A 20559-nucleotide genomic window follows, 5' to 3' on the forward strand; every position below is an offset into this window, starting at 1 on the left:
GTTGCAAATACATTTCTACTTGAAATGCTCGTTAGTCTAGCAGAGCAGTGCTCCAGATGTGGTGCAAGGACCCCTGGGGCCCACGGAGTCCCTTGGAGGTCAGAATTATATCCGTGATAACACTGGGCTGTCACTACTTTTCCCGTTCTAAGGGCCTCGCGAAGTGTGGGATCACAGCAGGTTGAATCAGATCAGACACAAGCATCCAACCAGATGTCAGATCTGCAGAAATGTGAATGGTACCACTCTTTACACTCTGCACTTGTCTGTTTTAGAAAATATGGCCACTGCTCATGCATCTCAGCTTGAATTTCCAAAGTGATAAATATTGATGAATAAATAAAACTCTTTGGGATCCTCAGCATCTTTAAGGGGAGCTGGGCCAGAGTGTCCGAGAATTGCTGGACTGAAAGGCTCTCCGGTTTTCTTTGGCCTGGGAGAGGGTTTTTGTAAGTCTCCCGCGTGTAAGATCTGGATTCTCTCTTCTTAGCTCACGTTCTTGTCACCCACGAGCTTGCATAGCCTCTCGTGGGGACGTGGCGTGTGCAGTGGCTTCTTTCCCCATGTTGCAGGCCTGCGTCTCAGCCAGCGCCCTTTGCTCTCCATCACGCTGCGAGCTGCGATGTGGACCCGGGCTCCGGTGACAGCGTCAGCCTGGCCCGCTCCATCAGCAAGGACAGCTTGGCATCCAGTGTCATTCATCTGACCCCGCAGAACCAGCCCCAGCCCGCAGCCCTCAGGACCGATGGAAAAAGCCTCCTGAACAACGTCGATATCGAGGACGAGGACGAGGAGCTCCTGGCCGTCGTTAGGACGGATGCGACTCACCAGGGTGCTGACCCCGGCCGGGTGGCAAGTGCCAGGTCTCCCCAGAGGCTGGCGGACGCCTTAGAAAGTCAGCCCGACAGTTTCTTCCTGGAGCCATTGATGCCGGCCGTGCTCAGGCCAGCCAAGGAGAAGCAGGCGGTCACCAAGGAGGACGAGTGTGGAGAGGGGCGGCCAAGGGGCTTCACGTCCCGGAGGTCCGGCGAGGGCCACCAGCCTCCTGGGCGGAAGAAGACGCCCGGCGGTCACGTCAGTCGAGACTTGAATAGGACTTTCACCCCGATCTCCTGTTCAGAGCTTCCCACGGGCTTCGACCCCACGCCCACTGAGGCGGGGCCGCAGGCAGTGGGGGACGCCCGCGGCGGGCCTCCGGCCGGCGGCATCTTCAACCTGCCATCTCAGGGACAGCCAGCTGACGGCTTCTTCCTTCACGTGGGCAGAGCTGACGAGGACATGGAGGGCAGGCTGTCCGCGAGCTGTGTGCAGAGCCCCAGCACCCTTGGCCCGGAGGCCTGGGCCCTCCTGAGGCAGGACTCCGACTCGGACGTTGCAGACCTGGAAGGAGCCGAGCAGGACTTCGCCGGCGAGGACTGCCCCGTGGCGGGGGCCGGGTATGCTGGGGAGGAGGAATCGGCGAAGCTGCAGGAGGACCTGAAAGTGAAGGAGCACGAGGACAAGGACGACGCCAGTGGCCGCTCCAGCCCGTGTCTGAGCCAGCTCAGCAGCGTCTCCGTGGCCAGCGGGAGCGTGAAGATGACCAGCTTTGCCGAGAGGAAGCTTCACCGGCTCAACAGCTGTGAGAGCAAGTCGAGTACCAGCAGCTCCCGGAAGACCACGCCCGACGCCTCGGAGAGCTGCCCCGCCCCGCCGGCCGCGTGGACGCCGAGGGGCGAGCAGGGCCCCGGCTGGCAGGGCGCAGACCGGGCCAGCCTGCTGGCCTCCGAGCTGGTGCAGCTGCACATGCAGCTGGAGGAGAAGCGCCGGGCCATCGAGGCACAGAAGAAGAAGGTGGAGGCGCTGTCGGCACGGCAGCGCCTGAAGCTGGGCAAGGCGGCTTTTCTGCATGTGGTCAGGAGGGGCCGGGCCGACGCCACCCCTCGGCCGCTGAGGGCCTCGGCGGGGGGGCATTCTCAGCACAATGGGGACGACTTCGATGGCGGCGTGTCCCGGGTGGGAGACTTCCTCGGCAAGGAGGAGGGGCGGGGAGACCTCCTGGGGCCTCCCGACCTGGACGGAGAGGACCTGGCTCTGGTCCAGCAGCATCCACGGAAGGACCCCGCCGCCCTCCCCGAGCTGGAGCGGAGCAAGGCGCTGTCGGCGGTGCTCCTGGAGGCTGTCGAGGGCGTGGACGTGGGCGTGGACGTGGGCGAGTGCGACCTGTCCATTGAGAAGCTGAATGAGACCATCAGCACGCTGCAGCAGGCCATCCTCAGGATCTCCCAGCAGCAGGAGCAGCTGCTGCTCACGTCCCCCACGCTACCCACGCCAGGCCCCAGGAACAACTCCCAGGACCCGAAGGTCAAGGGGGCCATCCACTTTGTCGAGCCGCTCTCTCCGACGGCACTGGCCGGCCACCGCAAGCCCCCTCGTCTCGGTGCGGGTCGGAATTCCCGTTCGGGAAGACCGGCTGAGCTGAAGGTGCCGAAGGAGCGGGCGCAGGCTTCCTCCCGGGGCAAGGCCCTCACGCCTGGGGTCGAGGCCGCCCCTCGCCTACGGTCCTTCTCCCCCCGGACGCCCTCTGACCCGGGCTGGGACGGGGTTGCCGACCCCGGGAGTGACCCCCACGAGGAGTGCTGCTTCGCCGGTTACAGGCTCCACGATGAGAGCAACCAGCGGACATTTGTCTTGCCCTCCTCCAGGGATGCCGGCGTCACCTCGGAACAGATGGGCTTCAGGGAGGTTCTGGAAGACGGCGTGAGGGGGGCGGGGCCAGGAGAGGGGGGCGCGGCCCTGGACGGGCCCCCGAGGGGCAAGGCTAGCCTCATCGAGGTGGACCTCTCCGACCTGAAGGCCCCCGACGATGACGGGGCGACGGAAGGCCGCCACAGCTCCGCGGACCTCGCCAGCGAGGGCGACCAGAAGCCGGGGGTCGGCTTCTTCTTCAAGGTAAAGCGCTGGTGGCATCTGTGTCACGTGGTGGGCGGGCACGCCACTCTGGCCTAGTGAGGGCGTCACAGAGAACCTAACCTCTTCTGTGGAGGCTGGGGAGAGACGCATGCGGCTTCGTGGCCACGTGGTCTCCGCAAGGACCCAACTTGCCCTAAGCAGCCGGGAGCACCTGCTTGCGGGAGCCTGGCTGTGCGCCAGCAGAGCTTGACCTTGGGCCCTGGGCCCTGAAATGGGAGTTCTGACTCGTTCTCGTGTGTCACGAAATGTTTTTCTTTTGATGGTTTTCCAACCGTTGAAGAGTGAAAACACATTCTTAGCTCGCAGGCTCTGCAGAACAGGTCACGGGCTGCACTTGGCCTTTGGGCCAAGGTTTGCTTCACCCTGTTAAGGGTTCCGGCGGGTGTAGAAACTTGAGGAAACGTTTTTGTTTCTATGAGTGCCTTGCTTGTAGCGTTTCCTTCAGGAGAGAGCAGTGAGTTGTGAGATTCCTTTCTGTCTCGATAGCGTCTCCTTCTGTCCTGGCGCTTAGGAGGTGGCTGACACACCCCGGAGCTGTGAGGGCCGTCTTCTCACGAGACACGCACGGCCTTTGCCTGACGTTTGTGCTCTTAAGTTGGAAACAGACAAATGACCCATCTGGGTTTTGGCTCCTGTTGTGGAGATACGAGTGCAGTTTTTTTTTTTTTTTTTTTGTGGTACGTGGGCCTCTCACTGCTGTGGCTCCTCCCATTGCGGAGCACAGGCTCCGGACGCGCAGGCTCAGCGGCCATGGCACACGGGCCCAGCCGCTCCACGGCATGTGGGATCTTCCCTGACCGGGGCACGAACCCGTGTCCCCTGCATCGGCAGGCAGACTCTCAACCACTGCGCCACCAGGGAAGCCCCTACGAGTGCAGTTTTTAAGGCGAATGGAGTTTGGTGCCAGCAGAGTAAATGCTTCTCTAGGGCGCGGTTTGGCCCCCGTTTGTATTCGGGCGTCTGTAAAGAGACGCTCGCTCACCCTTCAGTTACGAGGAGCAGGGAACGTCTCACGTTCTTGGGGTGCGTTGAGGGCCGGGGGCGGCAGTGCTGGGGACCAGCGGGGGTCGTGCCCGGCCGCGCTGTAGGTGGCGTCTGCCCTGCAGGACGAACAGAAGGCGGATGATGAGCTCGCCAGGAAGCGGGCGGCCTTCCTCCTGAAGCAGCAGCGCAAAGCCGAGGAGGCCCGCGTGCGGAGGCAGCAGCTGGAGGTGGAGGTCGAGCTCAGGAGAGACGAGGCGCGGTAGGTGGCCCGGGGGCCCGGCAGGCACCACGCGCGGTCGGCGTGGCCGCCGTGTCTGTCGTCCCCTCCCGCGCGCGGCGCTGGCGTGACCGGACGTCCTGGCCGCTCCTTCCCGCAGGCGTAAAGCGGAGGAAGATCGGATCCGCAAGGAGGAGGAGAAGGCGCGGCGCGAGCTCATCAAGCAGGAGTACCTGCGGCGGAAGCAGCAGCAGGTCCTGGAGGAGCAGGGCCTGGGGAAGCCCAAGTCCAGGCCCAGGAAGCCGCGGCCCAAGTCCGTGCATCGGGAGGAGCCCGGCGGCGACTTGGGGCCCAAGAGCACCCCTCCACGTGAGCGAGCGGCGCGGGGCCCTCCCCCTTCGCGGCCCCTGCCCACTGCAGTTCTCCCGAGGCCGTGAGGCTGGGCTGGAGGGGGCTCTCCCATTGCACAGAAGGGAAGGTTGGGACTGAGCGCTGGGTGCTCAGGTGGTGGGAGCCGTGCACGTGGGGAGGGTCCCAGCCTGGGGCCCGCGTCCCGCTGGCGTCCCGCTGGCGTCGGGCCCCCGACTCTCTCTCCTGTTGGACAGGTGGCTGGCGGGCCACACACGCGTGTCATGAAAGCTCGTCTTGTCTTGTCTCTGGCAGCGGATGACCTGAGCCGGGCCCAGTCGGGCTCCAGCCTGTCCTTGGCCTCCGCAGCGACCACAGAGCCCGAGAGCGTGCATTCGGGGGGCACGCCTTCCCAGCGGTAAGGGGCCGGGGGCCGTGCAGCGGGGCACCCTGTGGGCAGTGGTTCTGTCGCTGTGATTTTGGTGCCGTTTCAGACGTCCAGGGCCGTGGCAGTAATGTCACAGGAGCTAACCGCCCTGCACCGAGGTTCACCAGTTAGTGAAGCGTTTCGACATGTTTGTCCTCTGTCCCCTTGTCCTCCCAGCCCTGCACGCGTTTTCGTTTTTAATCGTTGACGAGTAAGTTGGTGACATCCTCTTTATCCTTAAACGCTTTGGAGCGTACGTTCTCTGAACAAGGACATTGTCTTGTGTCACCACAGTCATCAAACCAGTGCTGCCGTTAGGTCCCCAGTCCATGCCCGCCGTGGCCGATTGTCGGAGTGTCCTTGAGAGCCCAGGCCCGTGCGGGACCACGGTCGCCCTGAGTCACTGTGTCCCTTCTGTCCAGAACAGGCCCTCACCCTCCTTTGTCCTCCTGGGCCTTGACGCTTCTGCTGAGTACGGGCCAGTTATTTTGTTGCCCGTCCCCCAGTGGGTTTCCCAGGATTAGGTCCAGGCTGTGTGTTTTTGGCGGGAACACTCCAGAGAGGAGGATGCGTCTTTCTCAGTGCAGCCAGTTGTGTGTGTCACTTTGACTTGGGTTAAGGTGCTCTTTTCCCACGGGTGCTGGAGAATTTCCCTCTGTGATTAAGGGGGAATTCGGGCGGAGGCCTGGGGACCCTGCCGATGGCCCTGAACGTCTGCCCGCGGGCCTCAGTGGCCACCTCCACGGCTGGGGTTGGCCTCCTGGTAGGCAGGGTCCCCTCCTGTCCTTTATCATGAGTGTTGTCCTGCCTCTCCACACGTCCGGTGGCTTCTTGTGGCCAGGGCTTTGTGGAGGACACCTCCCAGGGATTCTGAATTCTGGTTGGAATTTTGTCCAGGCGGTCGGTTACCAGGGTTGGATTCAGACTGTGCCCGCACCTGTCTCTCTTGCATGAGCGTCTGTGTCCCGCTCAGCAGAGACGACCCTGCAGGGATGCGGCTCAGGCCTGCCAGGGATTGGAGAGTCGTTTGAGACCTGCCGGGGTTTTGGACTCGGCCCTCTCTGCCCGTCCTTCCTTCCCGGGGCCCCGTCCCTTGTCTGGCAGCGGTGCAGTTGGCCCAAACCGGGTCCTCTGGTTCCCACGCCAGCAGGGCTGAGCGTGAGGGCGAACCTTCCCTGATGAGGTCACTCTGGTGCCCGAGGCGGGTGGGGTCTTTGTGTCTTGCCCCGAGTCTGTCATTGTGTTCTCCGGGGAGCGGCCCGGCTGCGCACCCCACCGTTGCTGCCAGCCTCCTGCCGCGGCCGATGGCCCTTCATGTGCCGATGGTGCAGCCTGGCCCGTTTCAGGTCGGGATCCCGCCAGCCGGTGCCAGTTGCGGGCGAGAGGAGGCGTGCCCGCCGCCCTCCCAGCCCCGCCCCCGTCCTCTTCCCCAGCAGAGTCGAGTCCCTGGAAGCCTTGCCCATCCTGAGCCGCAACCCCAGCAGGAGCACCGACAGAGACTGGGAGACGGCGTCCGCCGCGTCCTCCCTTGCCTCGGTGGCCGAGTACACAGGTGACAGCCTCCCTCTCTGTGGGGCACGGGCACACGGCTGCGTCCTGGTGGGGGGGGGGCGGGGCACGGGCGCAGTGGGTGACGTGCCCTTGTGTCTGCACAGCCCATGGCTCACTATGGCGTCCTGGGCACTTTGGAACCTTAGGCTTTTAAAAATTACTGTTGCTTGGTTTCTTTTTTTCTTTTTATCAAAGAAACCCAAATTAGAAAGGGAATAAATTATTACTTACTTTAGTCTTTTCCTTAGTTTATTTAAAATCTGTAACTTAGAATTCTGTCATAGATTTGAAGTGGCTATTACTTCCCATTTTCAAAAAATTACAAACATCCTTAATTCAGCCTACCTGCTGCTTGGTTCTACAAAATTGTTGCCTTTCATTGTGTGTGTGTGTGTGTGTGTGTGTGTGTGTGCGCGCGCGCGCGCGTGTGTGTGCGCGCGCGTGCGCTGTACATAATAATTTTGCAAATCTTGGCCTGCTTTTCGTAGGTCCCAAGCTGTTTGTGTGTGTGTGTGTGTGTGTGTGTGTGTGTGTGTGTGTGCGCGCGCGCTGTACATAATAATTTTGCAAATCTTGGCCTGCTTTTCGTAGGTCCCAAGCTGTTTAAGGAGCCTAGCAGCAAATCAAACAAACCAATTATTCACAATGCTATATCCCATTGCTGTCTGGCCGGAAAGGTGAATGAACCTCACAAGAATTCAATATTAGAGGCAAGTATCGAATTTCACCCCCAGTTTTTTATGTAGAATAAGGGTGTTTATAAAGGAGGGGTCTTTCTAGAGGAGAGAATCCTGATTGTTGACACGTGAGGCTGCTGTCCTGCACGTGTGTGACTCGTGTGTGACGACACGCAGGACACTCGTGTCCCAGGCCCTCGCGGTTGGGACGGCTCCGCGGAAGAGCGGGATTCAGACCAGCGAGACGGACGGGGCTGCGCTGGGGTTGGGGCTGGGGGTCCAGGGCAGGCCCTCCAGGGTGGGCCACAGGCAGTGGGTGAGATTTCTCGAGTTAGTTTGGTGTCGAGGGCAGGGTGTCTGCGGGCGGGTCGGAGGTGGTGTCGGGTGGAGACAGGAGGGACCCCAGCTCTGAGCTGGGGCCACTGGAGAAGTGGGAGTTCGGGGCAAAATGCTGGTCGTTTCTGTCCCGTTGGGTTGACTTGTTTGCTCCCCGGGGGCAGCAGCCCTCGGTCACTAACGTTGAGTGGTGGTGGCCTCAGCGGGTAGAAGATGTGGAAGGAGGGTCCAGGTCAGGACTGCGTGCCGTGACCTGAGTGACGCTCTGGCTCGGGGCACCGTGCGGGGCACGGGGCTCCTCTCCACTCACGTGTCACCGAGCTGCTCCAGCCTCTGGGCTGGTCCAGGAGCAGACGCAAAGGCCTGGCTGTGGAGCCGACGGTCCCAGGCACGAGGCGGCCCCGTGACAGAGCAGTCGCACGAGAAACACTGGAGGCCGGCGGGTCTGCTCATCCGTGCTGTCACAGCGTGAGAACAGCCATGGCCTGACCAGAGGGCGGCTCGGTCCCCAAAAACCTGTTTACAAAAGTGGGTGGTGCTGATTCTGGCCGCGGTCTGGAAAGAGTGAAAGGGGAGCCGGACGCGGGCCTGAGGGTGGCTGCAGTGGCCAGTAGGCTGGTCGGTCAGTGGGTCTTACTCGAAGGTGTCATTTGAGCAGAGGCCTGGAGCGGGGAGGGTGCCCCGCAGATCTGGGGAGGCTCACGGGCTCCAGGTGGGACTGATCCCCCGGTTGGGGCTGGAGCCGGGGAGCTGGGGGTCAGAGGTCACGGGGCAGCTCCAGTCGGGCCTCTGTGGGCCGAAGGGGACCTGGCTTTGCCTTGGGTGAGGGGGTGAATGCAGCTGTGGGCAGAGGGCGGCCGTGAGCCACGGCCTCCTGAGCGGCCATGTCGGCTGCCGGCGGGGACGGGCGCGAGAGGCGAGAGGGTGGGGCGGGGCCGTGAGGAGCCTGCGGAGGGCGGGGCCCGGGGGCCTGGGTGTGTCTGTGCGCCTCTAGTTCTGTTCACGTCTACACAGTTTTTATGTCGTTGAAATCAGCATTATACTTGCAGCTTTAAATTTTGCTTTTTCTTCTTAATTTTATAAATATATTTGTTTATTTTAAAAAACAACAAGCCTGTTAGATTCTGAAAAGAATAGTATCTATTTGTGAAAAATTACAGTTTTCTAAAACAAAACCAGAGTGAGAAGAGCGGCATTGTTTTACATCATACGAGTCTTTTTAGCTCCTGGCTACGTAGAAGACAGCTGGGTATGACCCGCTCCCGAGTCTCTCTGTTACAGACCACGGTCCCGTGGCCGCTGGACGATGACATTGTACCCTGAGGGGCGGGTGACGAGGCAGATGACGTCTCAGGATACTGTGGGACGGGTCTCGGTAGTAAGCAGAGACCCGGAGAGGGTGTCAGGAACCCTGGCCCACACTCAGAGAGCTGCAGGGGTAGAAAACGAAACTAGACATTTTCAGGCACGAGGAGAATCTGTTTTAAAATGTTTTTGTGTTGGTGATTTCTTAACGTTGAGAACACGGCACGGCAGACGCTGTAACGAGTGCTGACGGTCGCGCCTGCTTCCGGTTCTCTTGTGGCAGTGCTACCGAGAGGTCACTCACGCAGCGTGAGATCCCCCCCTTCAGCGCTAGTTCAGGGCTGTTCAGTCTGTTCCCAGGGGGTGCGGCCATCACCAGTTGACCCCAGAACCTGCCCCCCGCAGAAGGGTCCTGTACCGAAGCCGCTCCCCGCGCTCGTCCCCCAGCTCCCGGCCCCCCAGGTCTGCGGTCCCCTCTGTGTGTTTGCCTCTTCTGGACACTTCCCGCGAAGGGACCCACACCCGAGGCGGCCTTTGGGGTGGCTTCTTTCACTCGGCGTCATGTCGCCGAGGCTCCTCCGAGCTGTAGCGAGTGTGGTGCTTCATTCCTTTTTGTGACTGAACAGCTTCCCGGTGTACGGCTGGACCGTTTTGTTTATCCTTTCGTCTGTTGATGGGCATTTGGGTTGTTTCTACTTTTGACCGTTATGAATAGTGTGGCTGTAAACGTTTGTGCACAGGTTTTATGTGGATGCGTGTTTTAACTTCTCTCTCGAGTGTCTGAGAGAAGAATTGCTGGGTCGCATGGTAACTCTGTGTGACATTCTGAACCACTGGCCGACTGACTGGCCGACACAGAGGCTGTGTCACCTCCCCTCCACCAGCGGAAAATGAGTGCTTGCTTCTTCGCACCAGCGCCTGCGCTTGTTATTGTCTGTCTGACTCTAGCTTAGTGGGCATGAGGTGCTACCCCCTTGTGGCTTTTTTTTAATATTTATGTGTCTGGTTGTGCTGGGTCTTAGTTGCGGCATGTGGACTCTTAGGTGCGGCATGTGTGTGGGATCTAGTTCCCTCCCTGACCAGGGATCGAACCCAGGCCCCTTGCGTTGGGAGTGCAGAGTCTTAGCCACTCTGCCACCAGGGAAGTACCCCCCATTGTGGTTTGTTTTTTTTTTTAAATGGAACTTTGTCTTTTTTTTTTTTAATTTATTTTATTTACTTATTTTTGGCTGCATTGGGTCTTCATTGCTGCACGCGGGCTTTCTCTAGTTGTGGCAAGTGGGGGCTACTCTTCGTTGTGGTGCGCAGGCTTCTCATTGTGGCGGTTTCTCTTGTTGCGGAGCACGGGCTCTGGGTGCATGGGCTTCAGTAGTTGTGACATGCGGGCTCAGTAGTTGGGGCTCGCGGGCTCTAGAGCACAGGCTCAGTAGTTGTGGCGCATGGGCTTAGTTGCTCCAAGGCATGTGGGATCTTCCCGGACCAGGGCTGAAACCTGTGTCCCCTGCATCGGCAGGCGGACTCTCAACCACTGCGCCACCAGGGAAGTCCCCCATTGTGGTTTTGATGGGCATTTCCCTGATGGCTAATGATATCGAGCGTCTTTTCTTGTGATTTTTCACTTAATGTTAAAAGTATTTTTTTCCTTGGATACCTGGACTGAAGTAAAATCTCAGTGGTAGATGGTGCTCCACTGAACGGATAACCCAGAGCTTTGTGTCCTAGAAAGCTTGCCCCGGGGTGGGCGGTTCGCTGGCCGCGGGCCTCCTGGTCAGGATGGTGGCTGCTGCGGTATGACTGCGGTGGGGGGGCGGGGTCTCATATTCCCTGTCTCTCCTCCTTCACTCCCTCCACACAGGAGCTGGAGAAGTGTGACGCGAATCACTACATCATACTGTTTCGTGATGCTGGCTGCCAGTTCAGGGCACTTTATTGCTACTATCCTGACACTGAAGAAATCTACAAACTAACTGGCACAGGGCCAAAGAGCATCACCAAGAAGATGATCGACAAACTGTATAAATACAGCTCAGACCGAAAACAGTTTAACCTGATCCCGGCCAAAACCATGTCCGTCAGTGTGGACGCGCTCACCATTCACAACCACTTGTGGCAGCCCAAGCGGCCCTCGGTGCCAAAGAAGACACAGACTCGTAAATGACCCTGGTGCGGCAGGAGTCCGAGGACGCGCCGGCCAGCTCGATATGTATTATTTTCATCCTTTTGGGTACGAAGTGTGCAAAATCACAGACCTTTTTCAAAGAGGCTTCTAGACAACACGAGAAAACCCTCCCTTAGGTCCCAGCACACAGGACGGCAGGTGGAGCCGGATTGAGGACTCGGCTCCGTTTCCAGCGGCTCACGGCCGCCGTGGTCACCGCTACGCGGAGGCTCCCAGACGGGGGGTGCGTGCCCAGAAGCTCCAGGCAGCGGATTCCTTTTACTTGAAGTTCTCCTTCGGTATAAATTAAAAAGTGATTTCCTTTGCTTTCTTGCCTCTCACCTCACCCCCTTTTGCACATGACCTGACACCCCTCTTGTTGGCCAGCTGTAATCTCGCGAGATTATAGGACTGAGACTCGATCTTGGGTCAGGGTTTTTGAATGTCTGTAGGAAAGGAGCTCGTGTTGGGGAAATCGTTTTCATTTGAGAAATTGTATATTTATTGATTGTGTCTACTGCCAACGTTTATATCCAATTCTAAGATTTCTGAAAAAAATTCTTGTTCCTTGCTGCTCAGAAAAAGTTTACTGAAAATACCAGTTCACTAAAAGCACTGAAATCTGCAAAGTCTGTTTTCTGCTAAAATAACGTTTACAAGTACGGAGGGGTTCTCGCCGACACGCAATCATGAGGATGGTGAATGGTACTCTTGCTGGTGCTTGCCTAGTTGAAAATAGGAAGCTGAGCCAATTACAGCCCTCGTTCATTACGTTTGGGATAGTGCGCTCATGATTTGTTCACTTTAATAAAGACAGATTTTGGTAAAGCAGAATCTTTTTCACTCTGAGCATGTTTCTCTTAAAAGGTGATGCACTTACGCTGACAGTTCTTTTAGTGTTTTTATCATGTCATCACTCACCCGTCCTGATTCTTGCTTCTGGAAGAGCAGTAAGGGTGCGGATCTCGGTTTAGTTTGAGCATTTTGTTGTGTCGCCTGCTTAAAGACAATTAAAGGGGTTATTTGCAGCTGTCTCGGAACGCCAAGTCAGCAGAATGCTCTGGGTTCTCTCCACGGTGGTCCTGACAGTCACTAGTGCTCCTCCGGACCAGACGTTCCTGCCCAGACTCCACACGGCACCGGAAGTCTGCCGACACCTGTGCAACTGACCAGCTGACCCGACTGCCGGAAGATTCTGGAGTCACATATGTTAGTTTTGCACATGTTTTCTCGGGAGTGTTACTTGAATCTATCTCAAACTGCAGAAAAAAACTAAAGATCAGTGGAGAGAAACAGTTAAGACAAGTATACTGGTAATTTTCAATGAAAAGGTGAGTGGACTGTGTCCGTGAGGATGGAGGGAACGTGGTACAGAAACGGCAGGGCCTTGCCCTCTCCCGGTTGGGTTTGTATATATCGGTAGCCAGCAGCTCTGTCTGTAAATAGGTAACGAAGCTGTGCGGTTTCTCCAGTGCTGAGTATTAAACAGTCCTGAGTGAACTTTCCTGTTACCATGCCGTTCACACGTGTGCTTTATTTCTCACTGTATGTTTGATATTATATTATTATATTTATTTTAAGAAAGCACTAAAATGTAATAAAGTAATTAACTAATTTGCTTTTTATGATCACGTCTGCGTGAGGTTGTCGTGACTTGTTTTGTTGGTCAGTGTCCCCAGCTCCTTGCTGTAGAGAAATTCCATGTGGTCTCTAGTTAACTAACGTCCCTTTTATTAGAGAATCACATCCTTCTAGGGAAGGGACGCTTTCCAACTTCTTCCTTTATGCAGACAAGACGTGTGACAACTTCTCTGTCATTTTATAACACAGTCCTGTTGAAGTCAGCGGAATTTGATTGTTTTCAGTGAAGATTTAGAGGCACTGCCGGCCCAGTGCTGGAAATCTCGTTCCTCCCAAAGTTCTGGGTGAACTCTGGGTTTTCTGATACAGTCAGTCAGCCTGTGGAGCGTCGTGAAGGTTGTTCGCATGTGGTGCTTTGTGCCCTTCGTGAAGCCGGTGAGAACCAGTGCTCGGGGCGTGGGGACGGATGCTCCCCTCGGGCCCCCTGTGCGTCCCAGGAAGTTTCAGATGCGGGGTTCCCTTTCGTGGTGGAGATTTCAGTCCTCTCTGGCTTTGATGGTGGTAAAGTCGTTAATTGCCTTGTAGGTCTCTCTGTAACTGTTTCGCCTTCCAGGGCACCTGCATATTTGTGTCGTGTTCTTACGGTGGAGGGTTGTACGTCTTTCCTTGCTTCTCAGCATTCTGACCAGCCACCTGTCTACCCGTTTAGAATTTAACTTGGTGAAGAAAGCGTTGCCTGAATGGCTGAGCACATGATGAGGTTCATGTATGAGTCCTTGGTGGTGAGCTGGGATCCCAGGAGCCCAAATAAAACTGCAGTGAGTGAGCCCCATATTTTACAAATATATGTGCAGATGTATTAACTTATCCCCACACACGTGTGCGTGAGTGTGTGTACATGGCGGGGTGGGGGGGGTGGACTCTCGCACACACCAGAGACGGACTGTCTTTCCTGTGTGTCCTTTTTTTTTTTTTTTTTTTTTTTTTTGCGGTACGCGGGCCTCTCACCGCTGTGGCCTCTCCCGTTGCGGAGCACAGGCTCCGGACGCGCAGGCTCAGCGGCCATGGCTCACGGGCCCAGCCGCTCCGCGGCATGTGGGATCCTCCCAGACCGGGGCACGAACCCGTATCCCCTGCATCGGCAGGCGGACTCTCAACCACTGCACCACCAGGGAAGCCCTCCTGTGTGTCCTTTGACTTGACTTTGCACGTCACTGCAGAGTAGTGTGTTTGGACCCAAACTATGTTCTTTGCTCTGGCAAATTGAAAAATAGAATAATTCCAAAGCTATGTCTAGGTTATACTTTTTTTGTGTGTGTTATCTTCTTTTACTTATTATTTATTTTTGGCTGCACTGCACAGCTTGTGGGATCTTAGTTCCCCGACCAGAGATTGAGCACGCGCCCCCTGCAGTGGAAGCATGGAATCCTAACCACTGGACCGCCAGGGAAGTCCCTAGGTTATACTTTTATTTTTTGAAACGGTAGTTCTTACTTGGGGGGAAAAGTACCTGAAATAAAATTTCCTGTTAAGATGAACTTAGCCAGCCTTTCCTAATTGATGCTGACCTACTCTGTGAAACGCGGTTTGGCCTTTGAGAAGCGGCAGTGAGCGGCTTTAGGCAGCCCCCTCCCAGTTCATGGCCCTCGTTTCTGGTGGGGGCTCTGCGTGTGGGGAGGATGGGCTGCGCTTCTGCGTCACAGTCACGGCCAAGTCCGCCAGCATTGGCGGGGAGCAGAACGCGTCTGGGTGGCATCCCACCAGGCCGCCTCTTGCAGGGGTTGGGGGCACCTTGCTGTGGTCTGGAGCCTTCTCTGGGCCGTCCCTGACTGCATCTCCGTGCGAAGGCCGGAGCTGTGGGGACCGTTTGCGATCTCGGGGGCAGAACTTGCCCTGGGAAGAAGCAAGGCCCCTCTGTCTCCCTACCCCTCCCTGTGCTCATCTAGGAGGGGGTGATCTCCACTCCTTACGTTGTTCTCTGTTCTTTAGAAAGAGCAAGTTACCGTATCCAAGTAATTTCCTAAATAGCAAGGAAAAGCCACTTACAGTGGGAATGAATAATTGAACAAAGCGTAGTAAAAATTATAGCCTGAACTCCACGTCGTCAAGCCCGGATGTAATTTGTGAAAGATTTGTTTCACGGGAACCCTTTCTTGGCAATGAGAATTTGGGGTCGCTGCTGGTGCAAAGAAATAGCAACAGCATAAAAACCGACTTTCCCATAAAAGTGAAGTCTAGGCTGGTGCTATTACGCAGGTCAGAAGCTAGCAATCTTGGCCTTGGAGTCACGTCTCTGGGCCTGTGTTTTCATTTGGTGACTGATTGTCTGGAACTGGGAATGCTGAGGTGCCATTACTGTGGGCCTCGGCTGCGCACACGTTCCAAGGTTACAGTTTGAAACGCTGTAATGATGTGATTGGTTAAATGGACAAGCCTGCAGCTCCAAGGACCAGGCATTGAGATGGGGGCTCAGATGGCCTTGGACCATGCGTGCTCTTTGCTCATCCAGGTCAGGATCCTGTGATGGGAGTTTCTGAGCATCCAGAAGGCGTCAGCAGCACTGCTAGGCAGGCTGAAGCGTCAGGACTTAAATTTAAAGTGTGTGTTTGGGTTTTTTTTAAAGCAGTTATTTTCAGTTGAACTGATAAACCTCTCTAGTCTCCATTTTTGCAAGAAACAATTTGGTTTTTTGCCCTTTTAATTCTAGGTGGTGAGTTTTTTGTTGTTTTCATCACAATACAACCCTTGTTCTTTTTTTTAAATTGAAGTAGAACGTACCTACAGAAAAGCAAACGGATCCCAAGTACAGAGCTTGATAAAATTTGACAAAGTGTTTATTCTCATTTTTTAAATGAGTGGCTCTCAGTATCTGTCACCAGAGTTCTCCCTGGAGTTTTTTGCTTCTAAAGTATATTTATTAATGGTTACTTTGTGTGGTTTTCGTAGTAGGCATGGATCTGCCAGTAGGAGTCGATCAGCTGGAGAAGCATCGTTGCAAGCCACTGTGTGCGGGGTGGAAAATACGTTGTTATCTTTATATTTCTTCACACCAGACTCCTGTTCAGCTCACGAGCGCCCTGTGTTTTATGGGCACTAAGATTCCTCATCCAAGGAGTGTTTGCTGCACCAGAGAGGCAGCCCTCCCGGGCAGAATCCACGGGGGTCAGGCATTAGGTGTCACCTGCTTAGGACCACGTGGCTGCTTTGGGAGGGTGTGCGCGAGGGGGAGGGTCAGGGGGCAGATGACCGGCCAGGTGAGGGCACGTGGGGCGGACACGGGGCTTCTTGGGGGCAGCGGGGGCGTCTCTCTTTATTTGTTCTCGGCCCTCAGACCACGTTGCCGGCACCAGCTGGACATTTGGTGAAAGTTGGTTAAACTTGCTGCCGGGCTGGGGCTGGGGGACGCCAAGCCCTCGCTCTTGCACCTGGATGTGGGATGATCTCACGGGACATTTGCGTCATAAATCCTGGGGACCCATGGGGCGTAGGGTGGGGCCAGAGCCCAGGGATGGGGATGTGGAGGCCACTGCCCTGTCACACGTGGACTGGAGAACGGGGCGGGGCCCATCCCACCTGGAGCCCTGCTCATCGTCCGGTGCCAGGTGTGGTCCCATGGGAAGGGCAGGAGTGGACGGCCACCCTGAAGTCGGGCAGGATCATCTGTTAGAGACAGACCTACGGATGACTTGGGTGCCGGGACTGGGGCACCTGGTCTGGCTTTCTGAGCGCCCAGGCCCTCACGTAAACACTGGCGCTGCAGACCTCGTTCTAGAAGCCCCAGGGAGGTGGCACCTCAGCTGCATAGAACTAGGTACAAGGGCAAGGCCTTGCCCTGGAACTTGGGGGGTTTCGCGCAGGGCGGGCAGCCCTCAGTGAGGGCAACCCTCCCCCCCCACCCACCACCGCCAGGCCTCCCACTGCCCGGAACCCACTCTGCCCAAAGGCGCCGCCCTTGAGGAAACACTGGGTAGTGCTCCCTACTTGGAGACGCTTTCCTTGGACTAGAAATGGATCAAATGAACAAACAAGCCCTGCTTTCCGGACAATTGTGTTTTATGTTACTTTATTTATAAAATAATGTACTCCTTAAAAGCATCAAATGCAGTAAACAGTTGAGAATCACACCAGGGGAAGCTGAAGGCTGCCTACCCCCAGTGGCAGTGCCCAGGGGGTCACCGCTGTCCACGCTTCCAGACCCTCCCGGGCATCCGCAGACTCGGACGTCGCACACACGGGGCAGGTGGCGTCAGCAAGCGGCCCCTGGGCGCCCTGTCCTCGTGGAGCCTCTGAGATGGGTGACTAGAAGGACCCGTGTCTGCTGGTCTAAGATGTCCTTAATTTTAAGATGTGCCACCAAGAAGGGGAAGTGCTGTCATGCAGACTGTGCCGTGTCGTTGACCAGGAGACACCCTCAGAGATGTTCAGGTGTGTCTGGGGGCGGGGCAGGGCACATCTCAGGCGCGAGGAGGCTCAGGTAGGGGTGCTGTGCAAGGCCACACAGTAGAGTGACGCGTACAACTCGGTTTCTCTGCATCAAAACCTGGCCAAAGACACAGGGACCGAAAATCATGCTCTAGTTCCTGCTGGTGAATATAAAATACTAAAATGAACCCAGACTGAGACATTATGCTCAGCAGTGTTTAAATGGGGATGAAAATTCAACGTGAGAAAGTGTAATTTACGTTGTGTAAGAGGGAAACCGCATGTAAAAAAACGTTGATGGCGTTCAGTAGGTATTATTCACGATGAAAAACGCTGCCGTTAGAATTCTCGTAATTTGATGATACCCGCTGGAGACCTCCAGCGAGCCCCACACTTAACTGGGGACACTTTCAGTGTTTCACTGTTAAGTCAGGGTGGAGGCCAGTTTGCCTGTGGTCACAGTGAGTAGCCAGGGCTTTCCTGGACATCTGAGCCGTTGTAATAAGACGGGGAAACAGGAGGTTTAAAGGTAGGAAGAGAAAAGCCCAAACCGTCTTTATTGGCAGAGATATAAAAGTCCTCCTAGAAAAGCACAGGAGGAGGTGGTGAGTGTTAGAAGCACAGCGACCAGCATGCAAACTGAAGCGTTTCCAGACCCGCTCGTGACCAGCACGTGCATCGAGCAGGGCGGTCACGGGAAGTGAAGCCCACTGCTGACTCCCCGAACAGCCGCTTACGGTCACTTAGGGCATCCTGGAGGTGTGACCAAGCCCGAGGTTCAAAGTCTCCAGGTGCCGACCCCTCGCACCGGGTCTGCAGATGGGCCGCCACCCCACACAAAATCCCCAGAGGACTCTCCACGGGGTGTCATCTGCTGATTCAGGGACAAGGAGCCCTGAATCGGGTGCCTGCCTTCACCCTGTCGTCTGGGCTTGGGAGGGGCTGGGCCCCAGCAGGTGAGCAGGGCCACGTGCCTCCACGTGGACTGCAGCTCCCTCCTCCCACACGGGGTGCAGTCCCACTGCGGGTGGCGTGGCGGGGAGTCCATCCTGTGGGACTGAGCCCACGAGCCCTGGGGTCTCAGAGCAGGTTGGGGGGTGCGGGGGCTCTGCTCGGGCTGGCACAGCGGGTGCACGGTGGGCTCACGTGGAATCCCAACGGCTGTCCTGCTGGTGTCACTGGGCATCCCCTGACATGAGGGTGAAGCATTTTTTCAGATGTCTACAGAGCAAATTCACGCTTCCCTTTCTGGGAGATTCTGGTCATTTCCTTTGCCCACTTTCAATTGGGCCTAACTGGGTGGTTCTTTTTCTTACGGATTCATAGAAGATTTTTAAATAATCTAGACAGGATTCTTTATGGGAGCAGCACATATGCCAAAGCGTGGCCTTTTTTTTTTTTTTTTTTTTACTGTTGGTGTTTGGAATATAACCCCTTCTCTTAGCATTATTTATTTATTTAGTTTTGGCTGCGTTGGGTCTTCGTTGCTGCACACGGGCTTTCTCTAGTTGGGGCGAGCAGGGGCTACTCTTTGTTGCGGTGCGCGGGCTTCTCATTGCAGTGGCTTCTCTTGTTGCGGAGCACGGGCTGTAGGTGCACGGGCTTCAGTAGTAGCAGCGCGTGGGCTCAGTAGCTGTGGCTCGTGGGCTCTAGAGCACAGGCTCGGTAGTTGTGGCGCACGGGCTTAGTTGCTCTGCGACACGTGGGATCTTCCTGGCCCAGGGCTTGAACCCGTGTCCCCTGCATTGGCAGGCAGATTCTTAACCACTGCGCCACTTTTTAATTTTTTATTTTTTTTGCGGTACGCGGGCCTTTCCCTGCTGTGGCCTCTCCCGTTGCGGAGCACAGGCTCTGGACATGCAGGCTCAGCGGCCATGGCTCACGGGCCCAGCCGCTCTGCGGCATGTGGGATCCTCCCGGAGCGGGGCACAAACCCGTGTCCCCTGCATCAGCAGGCGGACTCTCAACCACTGCGCCACCAGGGAAGCCCCTCTTAGTGTTTTTAATTGGCGTTTCCCTGGTTACAGATGAGTAGAGCATATTTCCATCTCTTTGTTTGTCTTTTTGATTTTCTTCTTTTGTGAAATGTCTCTTCAAGTTGTTTGCCTATTTTCCTGCTGGGTCGTCTGTCTTTTTCTAAACAATATACAGAAGATAAGTTTTTAAAGCAAATTTATGTTATCTTCTGTATGTTATCTTACCTGTTCAGCGCTTCTTCACTCTCTTTTTGGTGTTGTGATAGGCAGCGTTTCTCAAGACTTATTTGGTTCCCCGTCCAGCCTCAGTGAGGACCCAGGCTCAGCCCCCCTCAGTGAGGACCCAGGCTCAGCACCAGCTCTTGGGGGGGGCCCTGGGGGAGGAGTTCCCCTGGGAAGACCCCCGAACTGCCCTGTGCAGCAGGGCAGCCAGGAACCAGCCACAGGGATTGCCTCAGAGCCAAGGTGGGCACTGAGCTCCCCATGGGCCCCCTCCGTCCGGACTCTTGGGGCTGCTGGCCTGAAGGGCTGGCCCCGAGATGGGCAGGAGGACGGGCTGTGGCAGACGCCCAGCGAGTGTGGAGCCCCTGCCATCCCGGGGGCTGTGGCCCAGGTCCCTGGGACGGTGCGGGGCAGCAGGAAGGCGGCCTGGGTGAGCTGTCCTCCCCAGCACGACCCAGAGGGACCCTGGAGGTGTGGTGCTTGGCTTCGAGGACCCCTGCCTCGGGGCCAGGTTCCCTGAACACCTTCCAGGACCCTCCCCCCTGACGAGGAGCCGCTCTGAGGTGACAGGGGTCCCAGCCAGAGAAGGGGTCTGCAGGGGCCGGGTGGTCTCCCTGCAGGTGACCAGAGCCAGAATGGAGGTCCACCGTGAACCCACGTTGTTAACTTGGGCCTCAGTCACTTGGAACTTGGGGGAGGCTGGTGTGGAGTAGTCCTGGGTAGAGGTGCTTTTTCTATCCAAGACTCATCTTGCACCCCTCGCCCCCTGTACCACAGTCTCCTAAAGTATGAGACTCAAGCCTGAGGGTCCCCTCCCTGGTGGGAGAGCAGGGCCCACAGCGGGACCGGGTACAGTCTGCAGCCTCCGAGCCCCAAGCCTGCCTGGGGATGGCGGGAAGGCAGGTCTTAGCCCACGGCATGCTGCTGCACCTTCTGCCCAAGTCCTCGTGAGAGGGGACAGGCCCTGGGGTGACAGGGACCCCACAGCCCGCCCAGGCAGGGGTCTTAGAGTGCCACGACGAGACCCTCAGGGGTGGACACGGGCTCTGCCCCCCCCATTCCACATGCTCACACCGCATCCCCAGTGCAAACCTCATGCTCCGGAGCCTCCTCCTGGCTGCCTGGCCCCCGAGGCTTCCCAGGTGCCCAAGAGGAGGGCGAGGCAGGGTCCTGACCAAGGCCCCTCCCTGAAGGACGGATGGTCCTGCTGCTCCTCCATCTTCCAGGCAGCGGCCTGAGTTCAGGACCTGGGAGGGAAGCGCTCTGCCCTTGACAGGCGAGGCCTCGGGCCTGCTGGGAACTCACAGCCACAGTCAGGTCCCTGATGGAGGCCGGGCTGCCGGGAAGGGCGTCCCCCTGGAGACAGGAAGGTGCAGCCAAGCCTGGCCCACACTTCCGGGTCC

General features: G+C 56.9%; 1 protein-coding gene across 1 annotated transcript in view; it reads left to right on the forward strand.

Moving 5' to 3' along the window:
• Positions 1-12466, forward strand: part of CAMSAP1 (calmodulin regulated spectrin associated protein 1) — a 56190-nt gene extending 43724 nt beyond the window's left edge. Inside the window, 7 exon segments of the mRNA XM_079705995.1 lie at positions 573-2931; positions 4059-4195; positions 4314-4522; positions 4817-4919; positions 6365-6480; positions 7071-7189; positions 10653-12466. Of these exon segments, the coding sequence (XP_079562121.1) occupies positions 573-2931; positions 4059-4195; positions 4314-4522; positions 4817-4919; positions 6365-6480; positions 7071-7189; positions 10653-10955 (3346 nt within the window). The 3' untranslated portion in view covers positions 10956-12466.
• Positions 12467-20559: the final 8093 nt, after the last annotated feature.

This window comes from Hyperoodon ampullatus, assembly GCF_949752795.1.
Source record: "Hyperoodon ampullatus genome assembly, chromosome: 6".
In the NCBI taxonomy this organism is placed as follows: domain Eukaryota; kingdom Metazoa; phylum Chordata; class Mammalia; order Artiodactyla; family Ziphiidae; genus Hyperoodon; species Hyperoodon ampullatus.